General features: G+C 38.6%; 1 protein-coding gene across 3 annotated transcripts in view; it reads left to right on the plus strand.

Annotated features, from left to right (window-relative positions):
• The window catches only part of MID1 (midline 1), a 111,990-nt gene that overhangs the window by 73,480 nt on the left and 12,702 nt on the right, over window positions 1-25,808 (plus strand). For all 3 annotated transcript variants that reach the window (XM_032226393.1, XM_032226391.1, XM_032226392.1), the window contains exons 3-7: window positions 13,817-13,912; window positions 17,770-17,877; window positions 21,139-21,287; window positions 22,729-22,856; window positions 23,517-23,660. In XM_032226393.1, the coding sequence (XP_032082284.1) occupies window positions 13,817-13,912; window positions 17,770-17,877; window positions 21,139-21,287; window positions 22,729-22,856; window positions 23,517-23,660 (625 nt within the window). The remainder of the gene's footprint in view (window positions 1-13,816; window positions 13,913-17,769; window positions 17,878-21,138; window positions 21,288-22,728; window positions 22,857-23,516; window positions 23,661-25,808) is intronic.

Below are 25,808 nucleotides of genomic sequence, written 5' to 3' on the forward strand. Positions count from 1 at the left end.
TTAACAAAGATGTTTTGATGTTATGATTCTAAGTACTAAAATCACTGTTAACATGTATGCTGGCGTAACATCAAAAATTACAGTAGTAAACATATTTTGTAATAAAGAAAGTACATATTGTACTTTGTACAATATGTACAATGTACATTGTACATATTGTACAATGTTTTAAGCTCTAAGCACATAGCACTTATAAGCAGTGTCCTGAATGACAAGAAGTGAGCTTCTTATAATCTTCTCGGCTGTCCTTACCACTCTCTGAATGGACTTTCTCTCTGAGGCATTGCAGCCACCAAACCAAACAGTGATGCAGTTTGTTAAATGTTCTCGCTAGTGGTGGAGGCAGCATCCAGACTGGGTTAACCTTCATCCACTCATCTCGAGGACTGGGGTCTGATAACGTCGTTTAACCACACCCCTGCTAGATAGACCAGCTTTAGACTCAGTCCCTCGATGTGGGCGGCTGCGTCATTGTTTTCTCCGGTCTTTAAACAAAGTTGGATGTAGATTGAAAAGAATTGGAGGTTCAATTAAGGCGTTTGTGAGTAATAGGGAGTGCCAGAAAGTGACCCCAGTATTCAATCGTGCCTCTGTAAAAAGTGGCCAGGATAGAAGGAGAAAGATTTCCTGCTCTCTTCATCCAATGCAGGAAATGCAGACGCTGATTGTGGTTCACTAAGGATGACATGTGGAGAGATCAGTTCAGAGTGTTAATTTACTGCACCCCCAGATACTTAATACTGTTGACCGTCTCTGCATCCTTGATACTGAGTATGACTGTGCCGGCTTTTTCTAAAATCTCCTTTGTTTTATTAACATTTAAAACCAGGTTAGTTTTATTGCACCAGTCCACTAGAGCCTTCACCTCTTCCCTATAAGCATCTTCATTGTCATCCCAGATAAGACCCACTATTGCTGTGTCTTCCGCATACTTCACAATATGATTTGTAGCAGATTTGGCACAGCAGTCGTGGGTCTTCAAGGAGAACAGTAGCGGACTCAAGACACAGCCTGTGGGGAAACCTGTCCACAAGGAGATGGAATTGGAAACTTTTCTTCCAACTCATACAAACTGGGGCCTGTCAATAAGAAAATCCAGTAACCAATTACATAAACGAATATTAAAACCTAATAGGCTCAGTTTGTTCACCAAATGCTGAGGAATGGTTCTGTTGAACGCCAAACTAAAATCAACAAAGAGCATTCGCACATGAGTATTCTTCTCCATGTGTGCCAAGCTAAGATGAAGCACATAGGAAAGTGCATCATCTATAGAGTGGTTCTTCTGACAGGCAAACTGTAATGAGTCAAATGTAGGGGGAAGGCATGAAACCATATACTTCTTTACCAATCTCTCAAAACACTTCATCATAATGGAAGTGAGTGCAATTGGACGTAATCATTAAGGCATGTGATACAGTTTTTTGGGACACTGGTACAATGATGGCAGTCTTAAAACATGGTGGAACCATGGCGTGATTCAACAAGAGGTTAAAGATGTCTGTGATAACAGTGGCTAGCTGGTCAGCACACACTTGATTTTCCGCAGGACCTTCTGAACAGCAGTTGTATCAAACCTGAGTGCCTGCTCATCAGGGAGGGGAACAGCCTTCCTTGCTGGAATGTTGTTTGTGGTCTCAACCATCAAAAAAACATATTTAGCTTGTTTAGAGAATCATTGTCACCCTTACATGACAGGGAAGCTGTTGTGACTCAGCAAATGTCTTCGGTGAGTCTTTTCAGGATGTAAGGTCAACGATGCAGCTGGGGCTCGTTAGTGGGGTTCTGGTGATAAAAGAATGGATAGTGCCACGCCCTGGTTGCCTCACCGTGTATTCCAGGAGACCACCAGCATGCCGGTTCAGCAAGGAACTGCAGTGGACTGGGAGGAGCCCATGGAGTTGGGTGCTGTCAGACCTCGAGTGTCATGGACAGAGATGGACAGAAGACGTGCTGAGGGACTGTGCTTCTACTGTGGGGATCTTGGACACCTGGCAGGGAGCTGCCCCAAGAAGAGCAGAAGGGTTGCATGGACTGCAGCCGTCCCTCAGCAACGCACATGTCGGACAACCAGCACATTGGTGCGGCCGTGATACCCCGTTCGCACAAGATAGTGTGCGTTCGGGGGGGGTAAGTCCCAGGGTGGAGGCCCGGCCGAGTAAAGTAGAGAACTCTGACCCTGAGAACTCGCTTCCACCTCGGACTGTTCTACCCATTGCATCCTGCACTGCCATTTGTCATCCCGCGCTGCCGTTTGTCATCCCGTGAGCATGCAGTCTCTGATACAGGATGCGCAACGGGGTGATGATTGGGTGGAGCGACAAAAGGCAGAAGTGGGGCCGGCGTCCCCATGGACTTTGGAAGGGGATCTTTTGAAGTGTCGGGGCCGGCTCTATGTTCCCGCAGGGCACATCCATCGATGGGTGCTCGCGCAGATTCATTGTGCGTCTGCATCAAGACATTGGGGGTTTCAGACGTTGCACCTGGCCTCCCGTCAGTTTTGGTGGCCCCATCTGAAAAATGACATTCGGAGGTGCATGAAGTCATGTGCACAGTGTCATTGGGCCAGGTCTACAAGGAGAACTCCGCCGAGATTCCAGCGGTTTTCGACTCCGGTCCCCGCAGCACTGGACTTTGTCTTTAGGGTCCCAGAGGGGTCCCAGGGTCTTGGACCATGCTCCAGGGAGGCCGTCACCAACCCTCCTGGGCTGCACCCCGATCATCGAAACCCGGGGAAGGGCTCTGTGGGAGGGGATTGTGTGGTGGCTCACCCAAAGCTGGTAGAGGTGCCATCAACCTCCGACAGTAGGGGGGCTGGTGGGTCAGCCTTGCAGAGGGTGGAGGACCCTGGACAGGGTGTTAAGGCTCGGCCGAAGCTGGTAGAGATGCCATCAACCTCCGACGGTAGGGGGGCTGGTGGGTCGGCCTTGCGGAGGGTGGATGACCCTGGATGGGGTGTTGACGCCGGGAAGGGCGGAAGGAAACATGGTGGCCACCGGATACCTAAGGAGTTCCGATTCAAGGGGGCTATGCCTCCAGAGGTTTGGGACTCATGAAAAAGGCACCAAGGGAAATGGGTGCGGGTCATCTTGTGGTCACGTCATTCCCACCGCATCCATCCAGACCATCAGAACCCGGGGAAGGGGGCCTGCGGTGGGGGATAGTGTTGTGACTCAGCAGGCATCTTCTGTGAGTCTTTTCAGGATGTAAGGTCAACAATGCAGCTGGGGCTCGTTAGTGGGGTTCTGGTGATAAAAGAACGGATAGTGCCACGCCCTGGTTTCAGGAGTCAACGTTCGTTACTTGTTCGTTCAACATTGATTGATCATCAGTCGTGGTTTATGTAAGATACACTTGGATAAGTGCTTTGTATTTCTGTAACCCTGATTCATAGAGACTTTGGAAGAAGTGCTTTGTTTTCATTTTGTTCAACTTGTAATTGCCGTAAGAAAGTATTGTTTTTCATTCCGTTATCTTCAGGCAGAAACTGTAATTAGGTTTATTTTGGGCTCGCAGCCAGTCTGAGCCGAGAACTGATAAAGAGAGTTCCTTTTAAGTTGTTTGTCTGTTGTCTGTTTAACGAGCCGAGAAGGGGGGACAGAACAGGAAGCTATCTTATATAATGACACATATGTCTCAGGTCCATAGGATCTTGAAAGAAGTTCTGTAGCTTTGCTGTTTTTAATAGCACATCTCAAATCAGCACTTGCTATTCTAAGTATCACCTGAGATCGGTGTTTCTCACCTTCAACATCACACAGATCTCCTGTGATGTACAAAGTTTCTCATTTGCTCATATGACAAAAGTCTTAAAAACACTGACATCCTCCATACACTTTTGCATATAAGCAGACACAGTAGAAGCCATTATTTGGGGGCGGGGGAATGATATTGGTCTCAGAAGATTAATTTCTAAATTAATACGTAAAGAGTGAAAAGTGTCTTTTCCAAGATGGTCCAGAGAATTTATATCTTTTAACTGGAAGTGTGAAAGAGCAGAAAAAGCAAAAAATTGCAAGAAGAAATCCTATGGGTTTTTAATGCATATTTCCTAATGGAAAATTGATTATGAGATATTTCCTAATATTTCATTTATAAATGATATATTACAATTAGAGCATAGGTTAACAGTTTGCACAAAAAGGCAATTTGGGGCTACATCATAAGTAAATCACAGGAAGGCTCATTTAATTCGTTCTGCATTGATAGTCTGTATTAAGCATAATAGCTAGTTCTGCTTATCACTGTTAAGGAGGAATTAAAGAAAGTGGAATATGTTTAGAGAAGGACAAGATAAACTACCAAGATTCAAAAATGTAAGCTCTTTGGAGCTTAAATTAAGGAACCTGAAATAGTTAGCTTTGGTAAAGGAGAATGTGGAAAATAATACAATACAACAGCAGAGTTGGAAGGGACCGTGGAGGTCTTCTAGTCCAAACCCCTGCCTAGGTAGGAAACCTTATACCATTTCAGACAAATAGCTATCCAACATCTTCTTAAAGACTTCCAGTGTTGGGGCATTCACAACTTCTGGAGGCAAGCTGTTCCACTGATTAATTGTTCTGTCAGGAAATTTCTCCTCAGTTCTAAGTTGCTTCTCTCCTTGATTAGCTTCCACCCATTGCTTCTTGTTCTACACTCAGGTGCCTTGGAGAATAGTTTGACTCCCTCTTCTTTGTGGCAACCCCTGAGATATCCGAACACTGCTATCATGTCTCCCCTAGTCCTTCTTTTCATTAAACTAAACATACCCAGTTCCTGCAACCGTTCTTCATATGTTTTAGTCTCCAGTCCTCTAATCATCTTTGTTGCTCTTCTCTGCACTCTTTCTAGAGTCTCCACATCTTTTCTACATTGTGGCGATCAAAACTGAATGTAATATTCCAAGTGTGGCCTTACCAAGGCATTATAAAGTCGTATTAACACTTCACGTTATCTTGATTCTATCCCTCTGTTTATGCAGCCTAGAACTGTGTTGGCTTTTTTGGCAGCTGCTGCAAACGGCTGGCTCGTATTTAAATGGTTGTCCACTAGAACTCCAAGATCCCTCTCACAGTTGGCTATTCCTGCCATCTTGGTGTCATCTGCAAATTTGATGAGTTCCCCATTTATTCCCTCATCCAAATCATTGATGAAGATGTTGAAGAGTACTGGGTCTAAAACAGAGTCATGGGGTACTCCACTGAATACTTCCCTCCATGTAGATGCAGTTCTATTGAGGACTACACGTTGAGTGTGGTTGGTCAGCCAGTTACAAATCCATCTGGTGGTGATGCTGTCCAACCCACATTCTTCTACTTTGTCTAGTAGTAGGTTATGGTCTACCTTATCAAATGCCTTACTGAAGTTCAAGTAAACTATATCGACGGCATTCCTTTGGTCTACTAATTTTGTACTTTGTCAAAGAATGCAATAAGATTAGTCTGGCATGATCTGTTTTTGACAAACCCATGTTGGCTTTTGGCTATTGCTTTTTTTACTTCTAGGTGTTCGCTAATTCATTGCTTGATTATCTTTTCCAGAATCTTTCCTGGTATAATAATGTGTTATCACTCTTTGAATACCTGAAAATAGGCATACAGAAAACTTCAGGACTTGTCCTCTGCCATTCCACAACACATCAAATAAAATGATAAACTTAAGTTAAAGGAATGTTGATTCAGATAAAATTTTACAAACTTCCTAAATAAGAGCATTTGGATGTTAGAAGCCTAGAGAAATATGGGCTTCTCTTTGACGGATATGTTTGAGGACAATTTGGATAGCTCTGTCAGGAATGTATTTTTGCAATAAGTAAAAGCTGGATTAATTAATGTGTACATTTCTTATAAGCTGAATCCCCACTATTCCTTTATTTAATTATTAAATACTAAAGAAAAATAAGCTTCTATTAATACATGTTTTTGTTTCAAGACAATAAATTGAATTATGTTGCATATACCATATTAGATTTCCATATTTGAAGCCTCCTTTGAGGCTTTTGTTTTATTTTATTTTTATTGCCCTTTTTTCTTCTGTAAACTTTATTTTCATTATAATAAACCTGTGGTATAAAATTAAATCATGTTTTAAAAACTGTAGTGTATTCCAACCAACCAATCTTTAAAATGGTATTTTATTTCTATTTAAAAAACCATGCCTAATTATAGCCTTTTATAAGTAAATCCAATTTTATATACCAAATTTTCCAGAGATAAATATCTGTGATTGACCTGTTTAAACTAATAGTCATCTGGCATGCTTGACTATTAGCTATCACTGGTTTAAAGATGCAGATTTCATCTATTGTATACTGCTTATGGCCAAATATTTAGTTATGCAACCAATATAAGTAAAATGCAAGGGAGGTACTCAGACACCAATGTGATAAGGATCTGACATTCTGTTTAGACATTCACTGTTTTTTAACCTAACCTATCAAGGTAGTTGTACACAGAAATGGTATTTTCAAATTGTTTATATCATGTAGCAAAATAAGGAAATAAGAACTGAATATTATTCTTGGCATCTTACTCGTTTTTCTATCAGTCTGATTCAAAAAGTCTCTTTCAAGTCAAGCTCAACTTTTGGTAACTACATGAAATATATCTCTTACAGTTTACTTGACAGCAGTATGGAAATGTTTTGTCAGTGTTTCCCCAACTTACCTTTAATCCTTACTATATTTTTCACTCTATAAGACACACTCCCCCCCCCCAAAGTGGGTGGAAATGTCTGTGTGTCTTATAAAGCAAATATTGTGGTGGAGGGGGGTTGGTGCGGTGGCAACGTTAGCTGCTGCCTGTCACCGCTGCTGCTGTTTGCCACCGCCTGGGAACACTGGAGTTTTTGCTGCTAAGCAGCTTGTTGGCAGTTGGATCAGCCTCCTAGAATACCACCGATCAGCTGTTCTAGGCGACGGGGACTGCCGATTACCACCACTGCCAATTGCTGCCAATTGCCACTGCCATATGGCAACAGCAAACAATGGCAATAGGTGGCGGTGGCGATCCCCACTGCCTAGAACAGTTGATCGGTGGTATTTCGAGAGGCCGATCCAACCTCCAGTCAGCTGCTCGGCAGCAAAGGCTCCATTGTTCCCCAGCAGCAAAGGTAGCTTAGCTCAGTTGACCGGTGGTGGGTGCAATGGAGCCGAGTCCTGACAAGCCATTTTGCTAGGGCTGCAATAACGTGCTGAAGCTGACCAAGCTGTTTGCTGCAAGGATGCTAGCCAGATGAATACCGGATCGTTGCTGGGAGGCAGAGGCAGATTTTTTTTCTTGTTTTCCTCCTCTAAAGCTAATGTGCATCTTATGGTTCAGTGTGTCTTATAGTACAAAAAATATGGTATATTCTGGAGAGTTCCATCCAAGTATTTTTCAGAGTTGATCCTAATAGAAGAGAATATTTATAGCTCAGGATTAAACTGTGAGGTCCTTGGTGCTCTCTGAACTTAGTACACTGATGATGTTACCTAGTTTAGTAATGAACTGTCTGTAAGAAAACTAACAAGCTCAAAGAGCACCAAGTACACTAAAGAATTGGTCCTGCTTAGCTTCTGATTCAAAGTCTTTCATAAACTGCTGCCTGATGAAATGCAAAGGAATAGACATCTGTAGATATTTCACACTCTATATACAGTATATACGCAAATATACAAACACACCTCTTTACTTTTAATCAGATATGTGAGATTAATAAAAAATGGTAAGAGTGTAATTTTTTTAGGTATAGGTAATGTTACTTGTCTTGTTCTTTTCATCAGTTTTCTTCCATTGGGTTTATTACCTTTCTTAATGCTACCTTGTTCTTTATTGAAAAGCACTAATATAGAAAAATCTAAAGTGCACAATTATTTGGGAGTTCTATCCATAGGAAATAGAAATAGAAGTTAAAATGTGTCCCCTTATTTAATAAAAATGACAAGTAGGACCATATATAAATATAAGTGCTTTTGTCCTTATAATGCATATCCATTGCTGAAAAAATGATATAGATTAACGTTCCAGAAGAATGAAAACCCAATGATATGCAGTTCATGCATACATAGATAGATGCCCCATTCAGTCCTTCAAGTTGACATATGAAACAATAGATAATTCACTTTGCTCCCAGGCATTTAACAATAGATGACAACTTCTAAACTGAACTACTTGAAATTAATTATATGATAAATTATAACCAAACTGGAAATTTTACACACACAGAAAGTTGGAGAAGATTATTTTTTAATATTTTGAAGTTATTGCCCAATTTTCTACCAATTTGTCTTCTGTGCTATTAAATGTTACAGTAGATTCCTGTGTGCATGTTATTTTCCAAACCTGCATATGGTTGAGCTTTTCTCATTCTCCTGTCCTTTTCATGCTGGAAGCAATTTTTAAGGCACTTCTGGGTTGAAAGGTTTAGCCGGTAACATCACCGTTGCCAGGAGGATGCCCAAAGGAATTCCTTTCATGTCCCCATCAAGGAGTTTGAGCAAGTGGCGTGAGTTCACCCCGCCATACAGCAGCACTCAGGTCTCAAATGCGGGCTTGCTAACTTCAACCCAGCATTCTAACCACATGAGCCATCACACTCTTTTTTCATTAAAAACCAATCTTTCGTATTTATTTTCACCATTCACATTACCAGCTGTTGCTACATAATTACTTGTCAGTTCTCTCCCATCCCTACCACTCTTCTGTGATGTCTGACGAGCCTAGCACTAAATTTCTTTTGGAAGTATTTGAGAAAAAGTTTTCTATGCTACACAAGACAATAAAAGAGATGAATGAAAAATCTGATTTAAAAAATTGAATTATTAGTATTGGAGCTTCTTGAGATTTGGGTGACATGCCTATAACACAGTAAAAGTTAATCTTGGCTTTAAGATTTATGCTATTAGGCAATAGATTGCACATGTATGGTGGAAGTATAGAAGAAGGTTATACCACTTTGGCTGTCACCTCATGAACCATGAGGTATAGAACAGATGATTTTGGAATGTAAATGGACTTAATGTTTTCAAAAAAGGGGGATTCAAGATAAAGACAGAACAATTAGTGAAGGATTTACTTGTGATTGATTTAATTATTATAGATTGTTTGGAATATTTAAATTTGATTTTAAAAAGTTTTGCTTTCACAGAAACTAAATCTGAATTGGACATTAATTTTTGTTTTGGAGATGCCCACTTAATTTCTAAATCTTATAAAATGTTATTTAAGATGAATCTAGAAGGTGAATACGTTAAAGAGTGTATGGTAAAATGGGCAAAAAAATTGTTGGTATAATATAACACTAGATAAATGGGAGAATCCATGGAAGATTCCATTGAAAGAGAACTTTTAAAAAATGATGTATCATTGGTACCTGACCCCAGATAGACTAGCCAAAATGTATAAAGGGATTTCTAATCTGGAAATGTAGATACAAATATTAAAGAAACCTGAAACTTTTCTTTTAGGTATGATGGACAAGTCCTTTAAAAAAAGATTTTGGTTGCTATTCTTTCTCATGGTGATGGCTGTGAGGATTGTACTTACCAAACACTGGAAAGAAAAAGAGATGCTGATTGTTGAAGAATATGATTTTGAAATTGACTGAATTAGCAGAGATGTCTAAATTAACTTCCCTTTATACATTTTGGCTAGTCTATCTGGGGTCAGGTACCAATGATACATCATTTTTTTAAAGTTCTCTTTCAATGGAATCTTCCATGGATTCTCCCATTTATCTAGTGTTATATTATACCAACATTTTTTTTGCCCATTTTACCATACACTCTTTAACGTATTCACCTTCTAGATTCATCTTAAATAACATTTTATAAGATTTAGAAATTAAGTGGGCATCTCCAAAACAAAAATTAATGTCCAATTCAGATTTAGTTTCTGTGAAAGCAAAACTTTTTAAAATCAAATTTAAATATTCCAAACAATCTATAATAATTAAATCAATCACAAGCAAATCCTTCACTAATTGTTCTGTCTTTATCAGAGATAATGAACTAGACAACTTTATAAGAGATTGGAAACTATTTGTCGACCTTCTACACCAGGGGTATCAAACTCAAGGCCAGGGGGCGATATTTGGCTGGCGGGGTGCTTAGATCTGGCCTGCGGGACTGTCCTGGGAACAGTGAAGGACTGGCCCGTGGTGCCTCTGCCAGTGAAAACAGAGTTCTATTTTCACTGGCAGAGGGTTGCAGGAGGCCATCGCAGGCAAAAACAGAGCTCGTGTGCAGCCCTCCAGGCTCTATTTTCACTGACAGAGGGTTGCAGGAGGCGGCCAAAGCTGGAAACAGAGCTTAATAAAAATTCAGCAGTGAAAACTATGAATTTAAACAAATAAATCCTAGAAATAGAAATATATTTTTTTTCTACCAGTTTTGTGGTGTGACTTGGTGGGCATGGAAGGGAAGGATACTGTAAAATCTCCCATTTCCTTGCCACTTGAGGGGAAGGTTATTGCAAAATCCCCATTCCCTCCTGATCAGCTGGGACTTGGGAGGCAGAGAATAGATGGGGGCGGAGCCAGTCAGAGGTGCTATTTACCAGTTCACCGAACTACTCAAAATTTCCGCTACCAATTCTCCAGAACTGATCAGAACCTGCTGAATACCATCTCTGGAGCACATCCTTAATAGCTGACACAATAAAATATTACGTTTTTATTTGTATACAATAAGGGCCCAAGACAAGTTGTATTAACCACAAATATTTAATATAATGCAAGGGTTCAATGAAAGCAAATTTTCTCCTTTTTATTTCAGAGAATAAAATCCATAAGTAAATCCTCCTTCAACAATAATGTTCAGAAGTGCAGTTAGCAGATAAAGCTGAAGAACATTAGTACATGTTATTCCAACATTGATTGGGATGCTTCCTTGCAGATATAGTCTATCACAAGTTTTATTGCTAACACTTAAGATCTTGAATGTTCATGGGCATAAGTATTTGTATAATCTTCCTTTGCTTGTTTGACACAACATGGCACACAAACATTGTATATCTTTGACTTAATCATTGTAGTGTTTCAATATTTTTCAATTGAACAGATTTATTTATATTTGTCAAAAGCCTTCATTGTATATTTCCACATAAAATTAAAATGAAACAGGACTGAGTTGTTCTAGACAGCATCTTGTTGACTGCATCTATAAAGCTTCCAAATTAATAGTAGAGATGGTCTGCCTGACTCATATCATAGGCTGGATCTGCAGTAATCTATTTGATTTTCTGTTGATCCTGAGGGCAGCTTTTCTTGATAATTTTTAATCATTGATAAATAACTCATTAATGGGATTGTGCATGCTTTGAACAATGCACAACAATGATTAACCTATAGTTCCCATATTATGCTTCATCTCTGACAAACATCTAGATTTTTGAGCAGTGAAAACAATAAAAAACCCACTTGTTTTAAAACATTGATTTTCCAAAAAAGCAATGATTAACTGAGAGGATAACTACAATAAAACACATTAGTTTTTAATAGATGTTCTGCTGCTCTGAAAATAATATTTCTTCAGAAGTCAGCTATTTAAATATACCTTATGTCAGTTTAATTTATTTCCTAGTATGTTGCTGACCGAGAATTATTTTGGGACAGGTGGGAGGAATGTCACCAGATTTAACAACACAAATCCAGAGTTTCAAACTGAAGGCATCATCTCCTTTCAGTTTTGTTAAATGTTAGAGGATGATATTGAGTCTTAAGTCTACAGACTGAGTGTAGTCCCTTTCAGTGAATAAGAGTAATGCAGAGTAAAAGCTAACAAGGTGTATTCATCATTTATTAAACAGACTGCAGGCAAACAATAATTTACTTATATAAAAGACAAATCCACTCACTCATCACAAAATCTCCAGAACTGTAAAGCCTACAAACCTGAAATTTGGCTCTTATGTTCCTCTTGGCTTCTAGCTTCTCGCTAAAAAAGAATTTTTCGAAATGACCATCAGATCATTAGTATTTCTTATACAGTACACACACACACACACACACACACACACACACATGTTAAGGTGTTAGATGTTCTACTCCCCCTCTCCACTTGAAAAGAATTCTGTTCCAACTGCCATGTGGCGATGACGAGTGCATGACTCATCCTGCCTGTGGGCTAGGACATTGGGGCTAGCCTGAGGCAGAGAAGGGGATAGGAAAGGGGAAGATTCTGTAGGGCAAGTCTGAGGGAGAGAAGGGGAGAGGAGAGGCCGATCCTAACTACTCATTAATTTTCAAGCTGTAAGTGTCAATTTATCAAGCCCAATCACACAGTTTCGTAGCTGAGCACGGGTACCCAGCTATTATTAATATAACTCATTAATAGTGCTATTCAATGAAACAGGGGAAGTGAGCAGCACATACCATATTTTTCAGAGTGTAAGACGCACCAGAGTATAGATGCACCAAGGCTTTGAAGAGGCAAATAAAAGAAAAGTTTTTGCACTCTGCAGACCTCCCCAAAACATTTTTTCCAAAAAAGGGCATGAATAGCCCTTAGGAGGCTGGTAGAGTGCTCCTGGTAGGTGGGTGGGGGAAACGAGCAAAAAACAGCTCATTTTTGTGAAAACGGGCCCATATTTTGTCAAAAAAAGGACATGAATAGCCTTTAGGAATCTTGCAGCGTGCTCCTGGGGGCTGGGGGGCAAAATTGAGCAAAAAACGGCCCATTTTTCACTCATTTCTGCCCTCCCCAGCCCCCAGGAGCACTCTACAAGCCTCCTAAAGGCTATGCATGGCCATTTTAGTGAAGGGGGTGGGGTTTCGTGAGACAAAAAATGCTGTATTCAGTGTATAAGACGCACCCAGATTTTCAACCTCTTTTTTGAGGGAAAAAGGTCTGTCTTATACTCCAAAAAATATGGTAAGTAAAAGGATTTGGTGCACAATTCTGTTTTCCCCTGATCTCTCTGAAATATGTATCTTGAATGTATGTAGGCCTTATTCTGAAGAGAATTTAGTGTGTGCATGGAAGAGAAATGGTATAACTCAGTGATGGTTAACCTTTTTCTCCTTGCATGCTAAAATCGGCCCATTTCCATACTTTCAGGAGGTTCATTTTTCACCCTCCCCAGGCTGCAGAGTCTTTTTTTGAGCCTCTGGGAGGGTGAAAACGGCTTCCACCTGGCTCCAGAGGCCCTCCCTGAAGTCTCCTGGCACCAAAAATGGAACATGGGTGGCGATACACCTCCTGAACATGTGCATGCGACCCCCATGCATCTCCTACATATGCGGCAGAGTCCTGAAAATCAGCTACCAGCCGAAGGCGCTCTTGCATGTGCGGTGGAGCTGAGCTGGGCGACGGCTTGCATGCCTGCAGAGAGGGCTCTGTGTGCCACCTGTGGCACGCATGCCATAGATTCGCCATCACGGATATAACTTGTCTGAAGAAGTTCAGCGTAGTTATTTCTAAACATGTGAGTGTGAGCATGTCTCTGTGTGTGTATACATTAATCTGCTACTGAGAAGATATATAGTAATACATATTAATTAATGTTATAATAATGGCTTCTACTCTGAATTGAGAGAAGCAATCTTGATGTGCGAAGGCCAGTTTGGAGAGTTCCAAGTATATATGGAATATATATTTTAGCCATTTTCTATCCACTGCAGGATGAAGGCCATTTCTGCAGGTTTCCAACCAATACGGTCCTGAGCTTTCTTTTGCCAATTGGGTCCATAATACTTGCTGGTGTGGCTGATCCATCTTCTTTTAGGCCTTTTTCGTGAGAGAGAGAGAGAGAGAGAGAGAGAGAAAGGGAGAGAGTTGTTTTACATGTACTGTTTTTTATTGGATTATCTGTAATGCCAAATACTATACTAACTCTTCTTTTTTTTTAAAAAACAGCAAAATTTAGAAAGTAATCTTACCAGCCTTATCAAAAGAAACACTGAACTGGAAACACTTTTGGCTAAATTAATTCAAATTTGTCAACATGTAGAGGTAAGTACTAATTTCAGTGATATTTAATTCACAATTCTTTCTGAATATGTGACATTCTGTTGTACAGACTTTAAAAATAATCATAATATTACAGTTTGAAAACATGTATTTATTTATTTATTTTATATATACCTATTTCTTTCTGTGCTCGATGAGCAGTGTCCAATGCCTTGCAGGTCAAAGACCAGATTTGCCGGAACTGGTCATTCCACTCAGAGAGGGACAGAACTTGTGGTTTTTCTTGGAGCAGTTCCGGAATAGTCACAAAATCATGGCCAAACACTATTTTAAATGGGGTAAAACAGATGCACAGAGTTGTTGTAGGCCACTTCAGCATGTGGTAACAACTCAACCCAATTATCCCGCTGATAATTAATGAAACACCGGAGGTACTGTTCCAAAACAGAATTAGTCCATTCACAAGGCCCGTTAGTTTGAGGATGGTGGGTGGAGCTTAGCTTCTGGGAGGAGCCAATCAACTTCAAAAACTCCTTCCAGAATAGGGAGGTGAATTAGACCCCCCTATCCGAAATAATGCATTCCGGCACGCCATGTAGATGGTATGCATGCGTAATAAATATTTTAGCCAAGGTTTTAGCTGACGGGATTTTGGAACAAGGAATGAAGTGAACCTGTTTGGAAAACAGGTCCGTAATGACCCAAATCACGGTATTTCCTTGACTTTCTGGTAATTCAACAATGAAGTCCATTGATATCTCCTTCCACGTAGCTTCAGGACGGGCCACACCTTGGAGCAGGCCTGGGGGTTTTCCTGGTGGGCGTTTTGCGGCAGCACATGTGGGGCAACTGGCCACATAGGACTCAATGTCTTTCTTCATTGAAGGCCACCAAAATTGTCTTTTAATGAGATGTAGAGTCTTCACAAATCCAAAATGGCCTGCTATTCGCGAATCATGGACCCGCTGTAGAACCAAAGTCCTTATGCTAGCAGGAACATACACTTTAGCTCCTATCCAAACCAGACCATCTTTTATGGTACGTTCATTTCAATGTTGTTTAAATCATTCATCGGACTCAAGGCCCTCCTTGAGTTTGCAGATGAGGTCCGTCGTGACCTCAAAATTAGAGTTGCTCTGGCTTCTGGTAACCACCGGAGCAGCAAGACTCTTTGCTGGGATGACTGGGTGAACTATGCTAAGCTTTGAGCTGTTGTATTGTGGGAGTCTGGATAACAGCTGGTGCCCCCTATAGGCCAAATGGGAGTACTCGGAATTGAAAACAACCAAGTGGGCAGTTGAAAGCAGTTTTCCATTCGTCACACTCTTTAATTCTGACTCTGTAATAGGCTTCTCTTAGGTCCAATTTCATGAAAATCTTTCCTTTACCCAATTGGGCCAACATATCCTTCATTAAAGGTAGTGGGTAGAGATTCTGAACACACACAGCATTCAGATTTTTGTAATTAACACAGAGACGAAAGGAGCTATCTTTCTTTTCTCTGAACAACACTGGAGCAGCCACTTGGAGCCTAGCAGGTTCAATAAATCCCCTTTGCAAATTTTTGTCAATAAACTTCCTTAATTCATCCATTTCACGGGGGGTCATCTAATAGATCTGAGGTTTTGGAAGTTTTACCCCGGGGAGAATATCAATGCTGCAATCAGTGGCACGGTGAGAGGGTAATTTATCAGAGGATTTTTCACTGAAAACATCTCTTAGGTCCCAATATTCTTTTGGGATTTTCTCCTCCTCCCCAATTTTTTCTTGCCCCCTGGCTGCTAGGTTAGATTCAGCGTTATTTCATTTGGGAGCCCCCCCCCCTCTCCCTCAGGGAGTGTAGCAGATCGGATGCGCAATCACCCTTTCCTCCAATTGATGTGTGGTTCCATTTTCGTAACCAGGGTAAACCTAATATAAGAGGCCGGTCCATCCCTGGAGCCACAATAAAACTTATTGTCTCTTGGTGAGTTCCCATCCACATGTCTATTGGTTCAGTTACAAAATGGGCAGGGCTCCCTCCAGCTATTGAGCCGTCCAGCTGGCAAAAAGCAATTGGTACTTTTAAAGTTTTCAGTTTCAGGCCCAATTTTTCCCTACTTTGGGGCTAACGATGCAAAGTGTGCAACCCAAATCTAAAAGGGCCAGAATTTTTTCTTGCGCTCCAGTAGAGGGCACTTTAAGTTCAACTGGGATAGTCATGGGGCCCGATCGGGAACTTACCAGACGTTTGTTGTCAGATTCGGTTTCACTTTTCTCCATCTGGGGTGAACAGATCGTTCTTCCAAGTGCAGTCCGGCCATTCGCTCCGTTTCCAAATGGCACGAGGATGCAGCCGCTCCCATGTCTTCTTCCTGGTCGCTGCCTTGGTGGGACATTCTTCAGGGGTTTGGGATTTTGTTGCACTCCCCTCAGAAGGTGTTAGCTCCAGGATGAGCGCAAAACTGAGATCTTGCTTAATGTCATGGCGGCCTCCCTCAGTAACCAAGAAAGAAACCACTCAACTCCATTTTTCAGAATTAAGACTACTTTTACTGGTCATAAGTAGATAGCAGCAAGGCAAAGCAAGATCTGAGGCAAAAGCATGCATAATCATAGATATCAATATGTGACCCAACCCCCTCCCCTTGGTAACCCCATCCCATAGTCCATTACAGATATTATAGAAATTATAAAATATAATTATAAAGTTATGTTAGTGTTGTGGCCCAGCAGGAGCCGTTGGAGCTGCCACCAGACTCCGACAGCGAGGGGCCCTATGAGTCGGCTTTGGAGGATGTGGAGGACCCTGGACAGGGTTCTGACTCCGAGCAGGGTGCAGAGAGGCTGGTTGGGGAGGAGACAAGGGAGTTGTTCCTAGATGCCCGGCACCGGAGAGCTAATAGGCGTAAGGAACAATTACACAATTACAGGAGGTAATTTCACTCAGCTGGTGGTAATTAGGCTCCTCTCCAGACTATAAAAGGAATACTTGTGCACACGCCCCTTTTGCAGAAGTCAACACAGGAACTAATGCCAGAGAACATTATTGTGAGCTTGGCAGGCTGGATTGCTGCCACGGCTTATCTGTGCTGGATTGCTGCCCAAGTTTGTCTGTGCCGGTTTGCTGCCAAGGACCTGTCTGTCTGTTAATTAAATGCCGTAACTTATCTTTGGCTCGGAGTGTGTGTTGGTGTGGGACGAGGGGGCTCAGAACATGTTTGTATGTATACAAACACACAAACATACCATTTACATCTAAATGGTGGAAAAACTAGACCATATATGTGAATTTATTTATCTTTGTTTACAAAAATGGGGAAATAGGTGATTAAAGTTGAGATGTGTAAAAGCCAATAAAATGTAGTGGCTAGCATGTGGTCTCCTTGTGAACAATTAATTTTTGTCAAAGAAATTGAAAATGGCTGTTAAAAATTCACTGTGCTATATAGAAATAAGGGTTGGTATATTAGCAGAAATAACAATAAATTCAATGCAGTGTGAACGGAATACATAAGTATAAATAGTAAAACAAGAAAAGGAAATAACACTGATATTATTCTTTTGTCATCTCAGTAATGAAATGAATGAAATAGCCACCATTTGAAAAAACAAATCCAACTTAATTCGAATGAAAATTAGACAGGAAATGATATGTAGAGGAAACAAAGGATGAGAAAATTATATTGCATGGAATCAAAGTTATATTCATTCAGTACTGGATATCACACATATATTATAATAGTTACTTGTATCAATATTATCTGAGAAAATGTATTGTTTTCAAGAATTTAAGCATTCAAGTTTAAGAACATTTTAAAAACATGGATGTGAAACGATGCAACTTCGTTAGCTTTATCTTGTTTTGAATGTTTTTAAATTGTAATATTTAAAATGTAATAGCTTGATCTCTTCTTTAGGTGAATGCGTCTCGACAAGAATCCAAGCTGATGGAAGAATGTGACCTGCTTATAGAAATAATCCAGCAAAGACGTCAGATAATTGGAACCAAAATCAAGGAGGGAAAAGTAAGAATTTTATCTTTGAGATTCTGAAATAGATTCAGAATCTTACTAAAAAGTTTATGCTCTACAAAATTTCTAATTCCTTACTTAAGTATTCTATAAAATGCACATCTTGAAATCCCCGTGACAGCTGATTCATTTATTTGCCTATTGACTGAATTTATTAAGTAAACTTTTCATTTTTCATTTTCCCTTTATTTGTATGCCGCCCTTTTCCCTGGGGGGACTCAGGGTGGCTCACAGTTCAAAAAGGGGGGGGGGGGAGGACAAACAATTTCCAACATAAGGACAATACAACATATTAAAAGAAACACAACAGTCACACAATTCGAGTGGGGTCAGAATCTTAACCCCAGGCCAGCCGGGACAGCCAGATCTTTAGGGCAGCGCGGAAGGACTGGAGGGTGGTGAGGGTCCGAATCTCCACGGGGAGTTCGTTCCAGAGGGTCGGAGCAGCCACCGAGAAGGCTCTCCTCCGGGTAGTTGCCAGTCTACACTGGCTGGATGATGGAATTCGGAGGAGGCCTAATCTATGCGATCGTATCGGTCTAGTGGAGGTAATTGGTCTAGTGGAGGTAACATTTCAGTCTTCATTTAAAATCTATTGAATGCCTGTTGAAAGATACCATCTTATGTTATTTTATCTTTCCATTATATGACACTTTATAAATAATAACTGTACAAATGATATTTGCAAGGGAAATTCTGTTTTATTCACCAGAATAGTTTATATAATAATATTTTAAAATATTTATGCTTTGTTTGAAAAATTTCCTAGGGCACAAATTGACTATAAAATAAGAATTAATAACTTATAATCATGTACATAGATATTATAAAGTATAGGTTATATCTATTAAAGACACACAAATTAACTTTCTTAGTTTGCTCTGTAACAAACCAAGGTCATGAAGCATATTGAAGGAAGTTGAGGCCTTTAGTATTTTACAGAAGTAGAAATTCAATGAAATATTTTATTCTTAATAACTATACTACACATATTTCTGATTTTAATCTCTGTGCAAGGTAAATCTCAGATAGCCACTTGGTTACCTAGCTAACTTTGAAATCAGTTTCAGCATGATCCTTTATGTGTGTGAAAGAGGGAGGGAGAGAGGGAGGAGAGAACATATGCAAGCTACCTACTGTAGTCCTTTACTGCTAAAGTAGCTTGAAGAAATCAAACAAACTTGCCCTGTGTGAAAAAAGCTTTGACAAGTAATAACGTCAGAGGCAGGTTAAACGGGCAAGTTAAATGGTTCACTTAGCTGTCAAGATACTCCAAATAACTTAAAATAGAAAGCCCTGCAGGCAAGGGCTGTTTTGGGACCATAGTTCTCTAGGTTATTGTTTGACAAGTCCTGAATTTCTTTACACTATTAACAAGATTCAGGTCCACCTGACAACCTTCTGTATAATCTCCTTGGTTACTTAACTGTAGGGTGAATGCATATTCTACTACCAAAGTTCATACCCTTTTTACAGAATCATAAATGCTGTTCCATTCCAAACTGTGTTTACATTAAAGGAAAGGATGGTGTGTTTTTTTTATTAACAGATGTGGTCATTACTGTACTTTATGCTTTTTGGGTGGTGGGAGAATAGTTTAACAAACCCGAGACATTCATTCCCAAACAAGGTATGTAAAGCAGTTAGTGGTCATGAGTGTCATTTCCAAATAAGGACAATGTGTCTTGCATTTTTCAGCAAATTAAGCAGGTATTTCTACCAGCTGCTTTAACGATATGAGTATGTAGTTAAGCAGTAGAAATGGTATATCTTGGAATTAACATTTTATACAAGTTGTCCACTTTCTCAGCCTAATGTCAATAAAAGGCACGACACTGTCTTGAAGTATATTCAAAATAAAGGCCAGGTATCCATATGCTAGATTTATAGACTCTTTTTCCAAAGTCTCAAGCCTTACCAAGTTGCAGGTAACTTCAGGAGTTATTTTGTTTCTTTAGTGAGGAATGTCAAAGATTCAATTTACATGATTCAGAAAATAGATCTTGTTTTTGTTAGCAATATAGGATGCTTGAGTTGAAAATAAATTGAGGTAGTTCTTGACTTATAATCATTTATTTAGCGACAATTCAAAGTTTAATGGCATGGAAAAAGTGATTTACAACTAGTCTTCACCCTTAAAACCATTGCAGCATCCCCACAGTCATGTGATGCAAATTCAGATTTGCAATTGAATGTATTTATGATGATTGTAGCCATATGATTTCCATTTGCAACCTTCCCAGCTGGCTTCTGACAAACGAAGTCAACAGATTCAATGTCAAGTGAATCCGTTAACTCAGATTCACTTTACAACCACACAATTCACTTAACTGCAGTGATTCATTTAACAGTTGTAACAAAAAGGTCATAAAAGTGAAAATGGCTCATTTATCAACTGCCTTGCTTAGCACTGGAAATTCTGGCCTCAATTTTTGTTGTAAGTATAAGAATAGCTGCACTGGATTAGACACAGGGTTTATTTAATATGTCATTCCATTCCCAGAGTCTCAATGGAAATCTCCCAAGCAGGATATAACAAGAAAGTTATTTTTATTGTTGGGAGAATTGCAGTCTTGAATGTAATAAAATGTAGGTTCTTGTCAGGTTGCTAAAGAAAGAGAGCACTAGAAAAGATTGAACTGGTCTTTAGGTTCTGTTATTTTTCCATTTCAGATGTAATTCAATACTGCCTCAGTAGCTTCTTCTGAAACATGGTTGCAATGAAAATAATCTACTATCTCAATAGAATTTACTGTTAAATAAACATGTTTAGCATTGCAGTGTAATGAATATTAGAAGTGAATTGGAATTAAAACATCCCATTTGTACCATACTGTTTATGCAGTACTGTACCCACTTTTGTTAATATACCACACTTAGCTGGGGGGAAAATCCTCCAGGAAAAGACGTTTCCAAGGATAAAGATTTATTTTATTGTCAAATTATTCCTTTTGTTCTCAGGTCAAGAATTAAAGCACTTTGGCAATCACAGTAGAGCCTAATGGCAATTGAGATTTCTTATTATTAAAAAGGAAAATAAACAAAAGGAGTTGTGATTATTTTGGATTATCCCACTCTGGATAATAATAAATACTTTCTTAGAACTTAGGCTCCTATTGAAATAGAAGAGTAAAGCAATTGAGCTGTTTCTTTTGGTATTCAGTTTGAGTTATGGCTATGGTCTTGAGCTATTGTCAAATGTTAAAGCCCATTTTTGTGTCCAAAGAAGTAACAATTATATTTTTTTTGCTCCAGGTTGGGAGACTGAGAAAACTGGCCCAGCAGATAGCCAATTGCAAGCAGTGCATTGAACGCTCCACCTCTCTCATCTCACAGGCTGAGCAATCTTTGAAGGAGAATGATCATGCACGCTTTTTGCAGTCGGCTAAAAATATAACTGAAAGGTAATGCCATAAACTGAGTCTTGAGAATTAGATAACCTTGCTAACTAACCATTTTCTTTATAATAATGACAATCAGGTGTTTCAATGAGAAATCAAATCTTTGTGGTGCTCAAAAAACCAGACATTTAAAGGAGTATATAATGCAGGTATAAAACATCAACATATCCAACAACTGGTACACAGAGGAAAAATGTCAAAGACAGATTAAGAAACATTATTCTGGAAAAATGTTAGAATACTTCCATATAATTGCATATTATGGCAGAATGTGGCTCAACAGTTAAGATCCTGGACTTGTCAGCTGGAAAGCCAGGTTTCAGATCCAAGCTCCATGCAATGGGGTTAACTCCCATCCTCACCCTACCTTCTGTCAACCTAGCAGTTTGAAAGCAAGCAAATGCAAGTAGATAAATAGGTACCACTTCAGTGAGAAGGTAACAGCACTCCGTGTCATCATGCTGGCCACATGACCACAGAAATGTCTTTGGACAGCACCCGCTCAATGGCCTTGAAACGGAGATGAACACCAATCCCTATAATTGCAATAACTAGTGAAGTAAAATCCACAGGGACTCATTCACATTTTCTTGCATTTTTCCATATTTTTATGCTATTAAAACTCTTATTATGTTCATCGATTTGTCCGTTTGTACCCTCAAATGGTAGCCCAGGCAGTACATTATACAATGACTTTTGAATTGAAACCTGCTAACCCGAAGAATGTGTAAAATTCCAGGGCTCATTAGTCCTGTGAATATGAAATTTCCAATGTTCATGCCAGTTTTATTTGCAAAATTGTGGCAGTTGCAACATTCCTACAATCATGTGATCATGATTTTTGACACTCCCTGCCAGCTGCCCACAAGTCCAGCCAATGGGAAGGCCAACAGAAAGTTGGAAATCATGTCCATTCTCACTGGGTTTTTTTTTTTTTTGCCTGCCTGTGATCTTTTCAGTTTATCTGCTTAAGTAACAAAATATTGACTCATCATTGAAGTTAGTTCATTAACTAACTAACTGAAATGCAATCAGTTGTAATGAAGTTCAGTCTTGAGATTTCAGATTTTAGATGATAATTCTTTTCCTTGGGAGCATTTGAAGCTTTTTAACATAACTCATTTCATGAATGGCAAATTAGCAAAAGATACTGAAAATGTGTAATACCTAAGTATATCAGTCACTTTTAGGAGAAATTATGGTAAAGTAACATTGTTCATGGATTCCATTATAAAGATCACAAATTTAATTCCCAGCAGCTACAAACAAACAGGCAGTACCTCATGGTATTAGGTAGCTTTCTACATTCTAGTTGACATGTTGCTGATCAGGGATATGAAAATTACATTAAATACATGTTAATTTATTTTACAAGTATTTGCCTTATGTATCCTCACCATGTAAAATAATTTTCAGAACTAAACCCATGTTTTTTATCTTGTAGGGTTGCCATGGCAACTGCATCTTCCCAGGTTTTAATTCCCGAAATTAATCTTAATGACACTTTTGATACATTTGCTCTGGATTTTACTAGAGAAAAGAAACTGCTTGAATGCCTTGATTATCTGACTGGTAAGAATTGAAATATATGTAGGAACATGTGTACCTATTTTAACATAGAGAAGAATGCATGTGATAACATTCATTGGATAAATATGAGGTTATTGTGATTTAGGGAAAATAGCATTTTAATGAATAATCTTGCAATACTTTTACTGTTTTTTGAAAATGTGTAGATGGGATGCAAACACACATTCCTTCCCAGTTTCCAGATTTGTATATAATATCAATTTAGCTATGTTCATATAGATTCATACAACACAAAGATGCTTAGAAGATATTTTGATTTAATAGGATTTATAAAAATCAATCAGTGATTGCATCATATTCTGCAGTCTGTTTTGACCTCATGAGAAAATAGTTCTGAAATCTGGGATCTCACTATTCAGCCAGCATTAACTAACATCGTTGTGGTATTTTCTCACTGTCCAAAATAAATTTGTGTTTTATTGCACAAGCTGAAGGCATTCAATATGAGTATTCTTCTCAAACTGTTACTACAATTTTGTCTCTGCGTTGATGAATTATATAAAGGATCTTTTTGGTAATATTCTTTCATAAGTTCATGTAATGATATCCAACATGTTTTTTCTTGTTTTCATCTTTTTGTGATAAATGGGTCTGAGAACTATATATCTGAGAACTGTAACCACTCATTTAAACCTTTTTCAGCTCCAAATCCACCAACAATTAGAGAAGAGCTTTGCACAGCTTCTTATGATACAATCACAGTTCACTGGACTTCAGATGATGAATTCAGTGTGGTCTCCTATGAGCTACAGTATACTATCTTCACTGGACAAGCTAATGTAGTTAGTAAGTACAAAACATTTTGCATCCAGATTAATTTTGACTTCCACTAAATCATTTTCCAACACATAAAACAATTAAAGCAAAATAAAGATAGAGAAATGTACTTTACATTTTCATTTAGAATCTAAGGAATCTCGTTTTTAGAATATAAAAATGAAGCATTGAATTTGAGCAACAAAACATTCTATTATCTAAGAGATGTATAAGAAGCTTTCAGAATTTTCACAAAAAGTGATTTAAATGGAAGCACAACTCAGAGGCTAAAGGTATAATAGCAATAGCACTTAGACTTATGTACTGCTTCAAAATGCTTTTACAGCTCTATCTAAATGGTTTACAGAGTCAGCATATTCCCCCAACAATCTGGGTCCTCATTTTACCTACCTTGGAAAGATGGAAGGCTGAGTCAACCTTGAGTCTGGTGAGATTCGATCTACCAAATTGCAGGCAGCTGGCAGTCAGTAGAAGTAGCCTGCAGTACTACATTCTAACCACTGCACCATCAGTGCGGCTCATGCTTTAACAAGATAAAATTATAATTAAACAGCCTTTAACAGTATAATTGATATACAAATTTATTATAATAGTTATTTTGCAACAGACATGGTATGAGTTCATTACAGTTAGTGTCATGTTAATTTGATTTTAAAAGAGAGAGAAATTTCCCTACTTCCCCTAATTTTACTACAAGGAGTACAAAAAGGAATCCCAAACTTCTGAAGGCCCACAACTTTTCACTATAGGCATAATAGTGCAAGAAATTGGTATATCACATTACAATTCATAGAAAAGTAAGAAAGAGGCAGCAAAAACAACAGAGTTGTGAAGAACTTATGTATCATTTTCATTACATTTGTGAAGCAATTGTGTGCAAAGGGAATGTTTTATAGCTACTTATTCACTTTTATTTTGCAAAAATCATAAAACTTGGTTCAGTTCTTCATTTTTCTTAACTTAAATGAGCAGCAGAATGATTGGCTTTTCTGGAACATATTCAAAAAGACAGTATCATAAATTCAAACTTTTGAAAAGTAAGCTGAAGTATTTATGCAGTCACATCAAGTTGCTATACATTGCTGTCAATGTATACAGGATTGTGAAAATATTTCTATCAGTGTATTAATACATCAGATAAATTTAGCAACAGAAATCCTCTGGGGAAGTTGTTTCAGTTTGATCTTTTGTTCATAATAAATGTCTTTCCATGAAGTCTTTATTTATTTTGTCATGAATCAATTTAAACTTGTTACTCAACAACTAAATACCATTATCCATTCATTCACCTAGAAAGTTACACTTTCCATATTCTAAACTGTTTAATGTTTTTTTCCACCATGTTCTTTAGTTGTGAGAGAATGTTACTTAATTTTGAAGATTTAAAACTTTATTTTTGATGTTGATCTTCACTCATTTAGATTAATATATCATGTCATCATATCATATTTCGTATAAACTTACTTTAATGACTTTTGAGCCAATCAGTCTTTCTCAGCCCAACTGCCTCCCAAAGTTGTGGGGGGAAATAGTTAACACTATCCCTTGGTCTCCTGCTAGAAAAGGTGTACTATAAATACAATAAATGAATGCACTGGGACTGTTGTCTTTTTTATTTTATTTGTGATACTTTTTGTAGATTACTTTACTCACTTGGTTGTGGGTTTTTACATTTATTTGTATATGATAAGATCATATGTTAATTGTTTCTATTTTACTATCAGACATCTTACATGCTTATGGTAAAGGTAGCAGATTTATTTTATTTTTATTGAATATTTAAATTATATAAACAGGCATTTTGTCTTTGTTTAGATTGATTAACTTTTTTACAGTAAATAAAAATAATTAGAGAAATCTGATTCAAATTCTTGATTAATATCAAATTTCTTAAGTGATACTTCATAGATTTTTTTTAAATGGTGCATGTCTGCTTCCTGATGTAGATATTTTTGTCACTTTTGTTTTGTTCTTCCAACTATAGATGGAATAAAGAGATGCAATAACTTTTTTCTTGCATCTCTTAATTCGACAATGTATATCTTGAATGTGTTATCGTAGGAGTTAGAACTGTGACTGAAGAATTTTTTTAGTATTCTTTACTTGTTTTATTTCTGTTTGTGAACTTTATATCATTCATTTTGAAAGGATATTTTA

Source organism: Thamnophis elegans, chromosome 11 (genome assembly GCF_009769535.1).
Source record: "Thamnophis elegans isolate rThaEle1 chromosome 11, rThaEle1.pri, whole genome shotgun sequence".
Taxonomy (NCBI): Eukaryota; Metazoa; Chordata; class Lepidosauria; order Squamata; family Colubridae; genus Thamnophis; species Thamnophis elegans.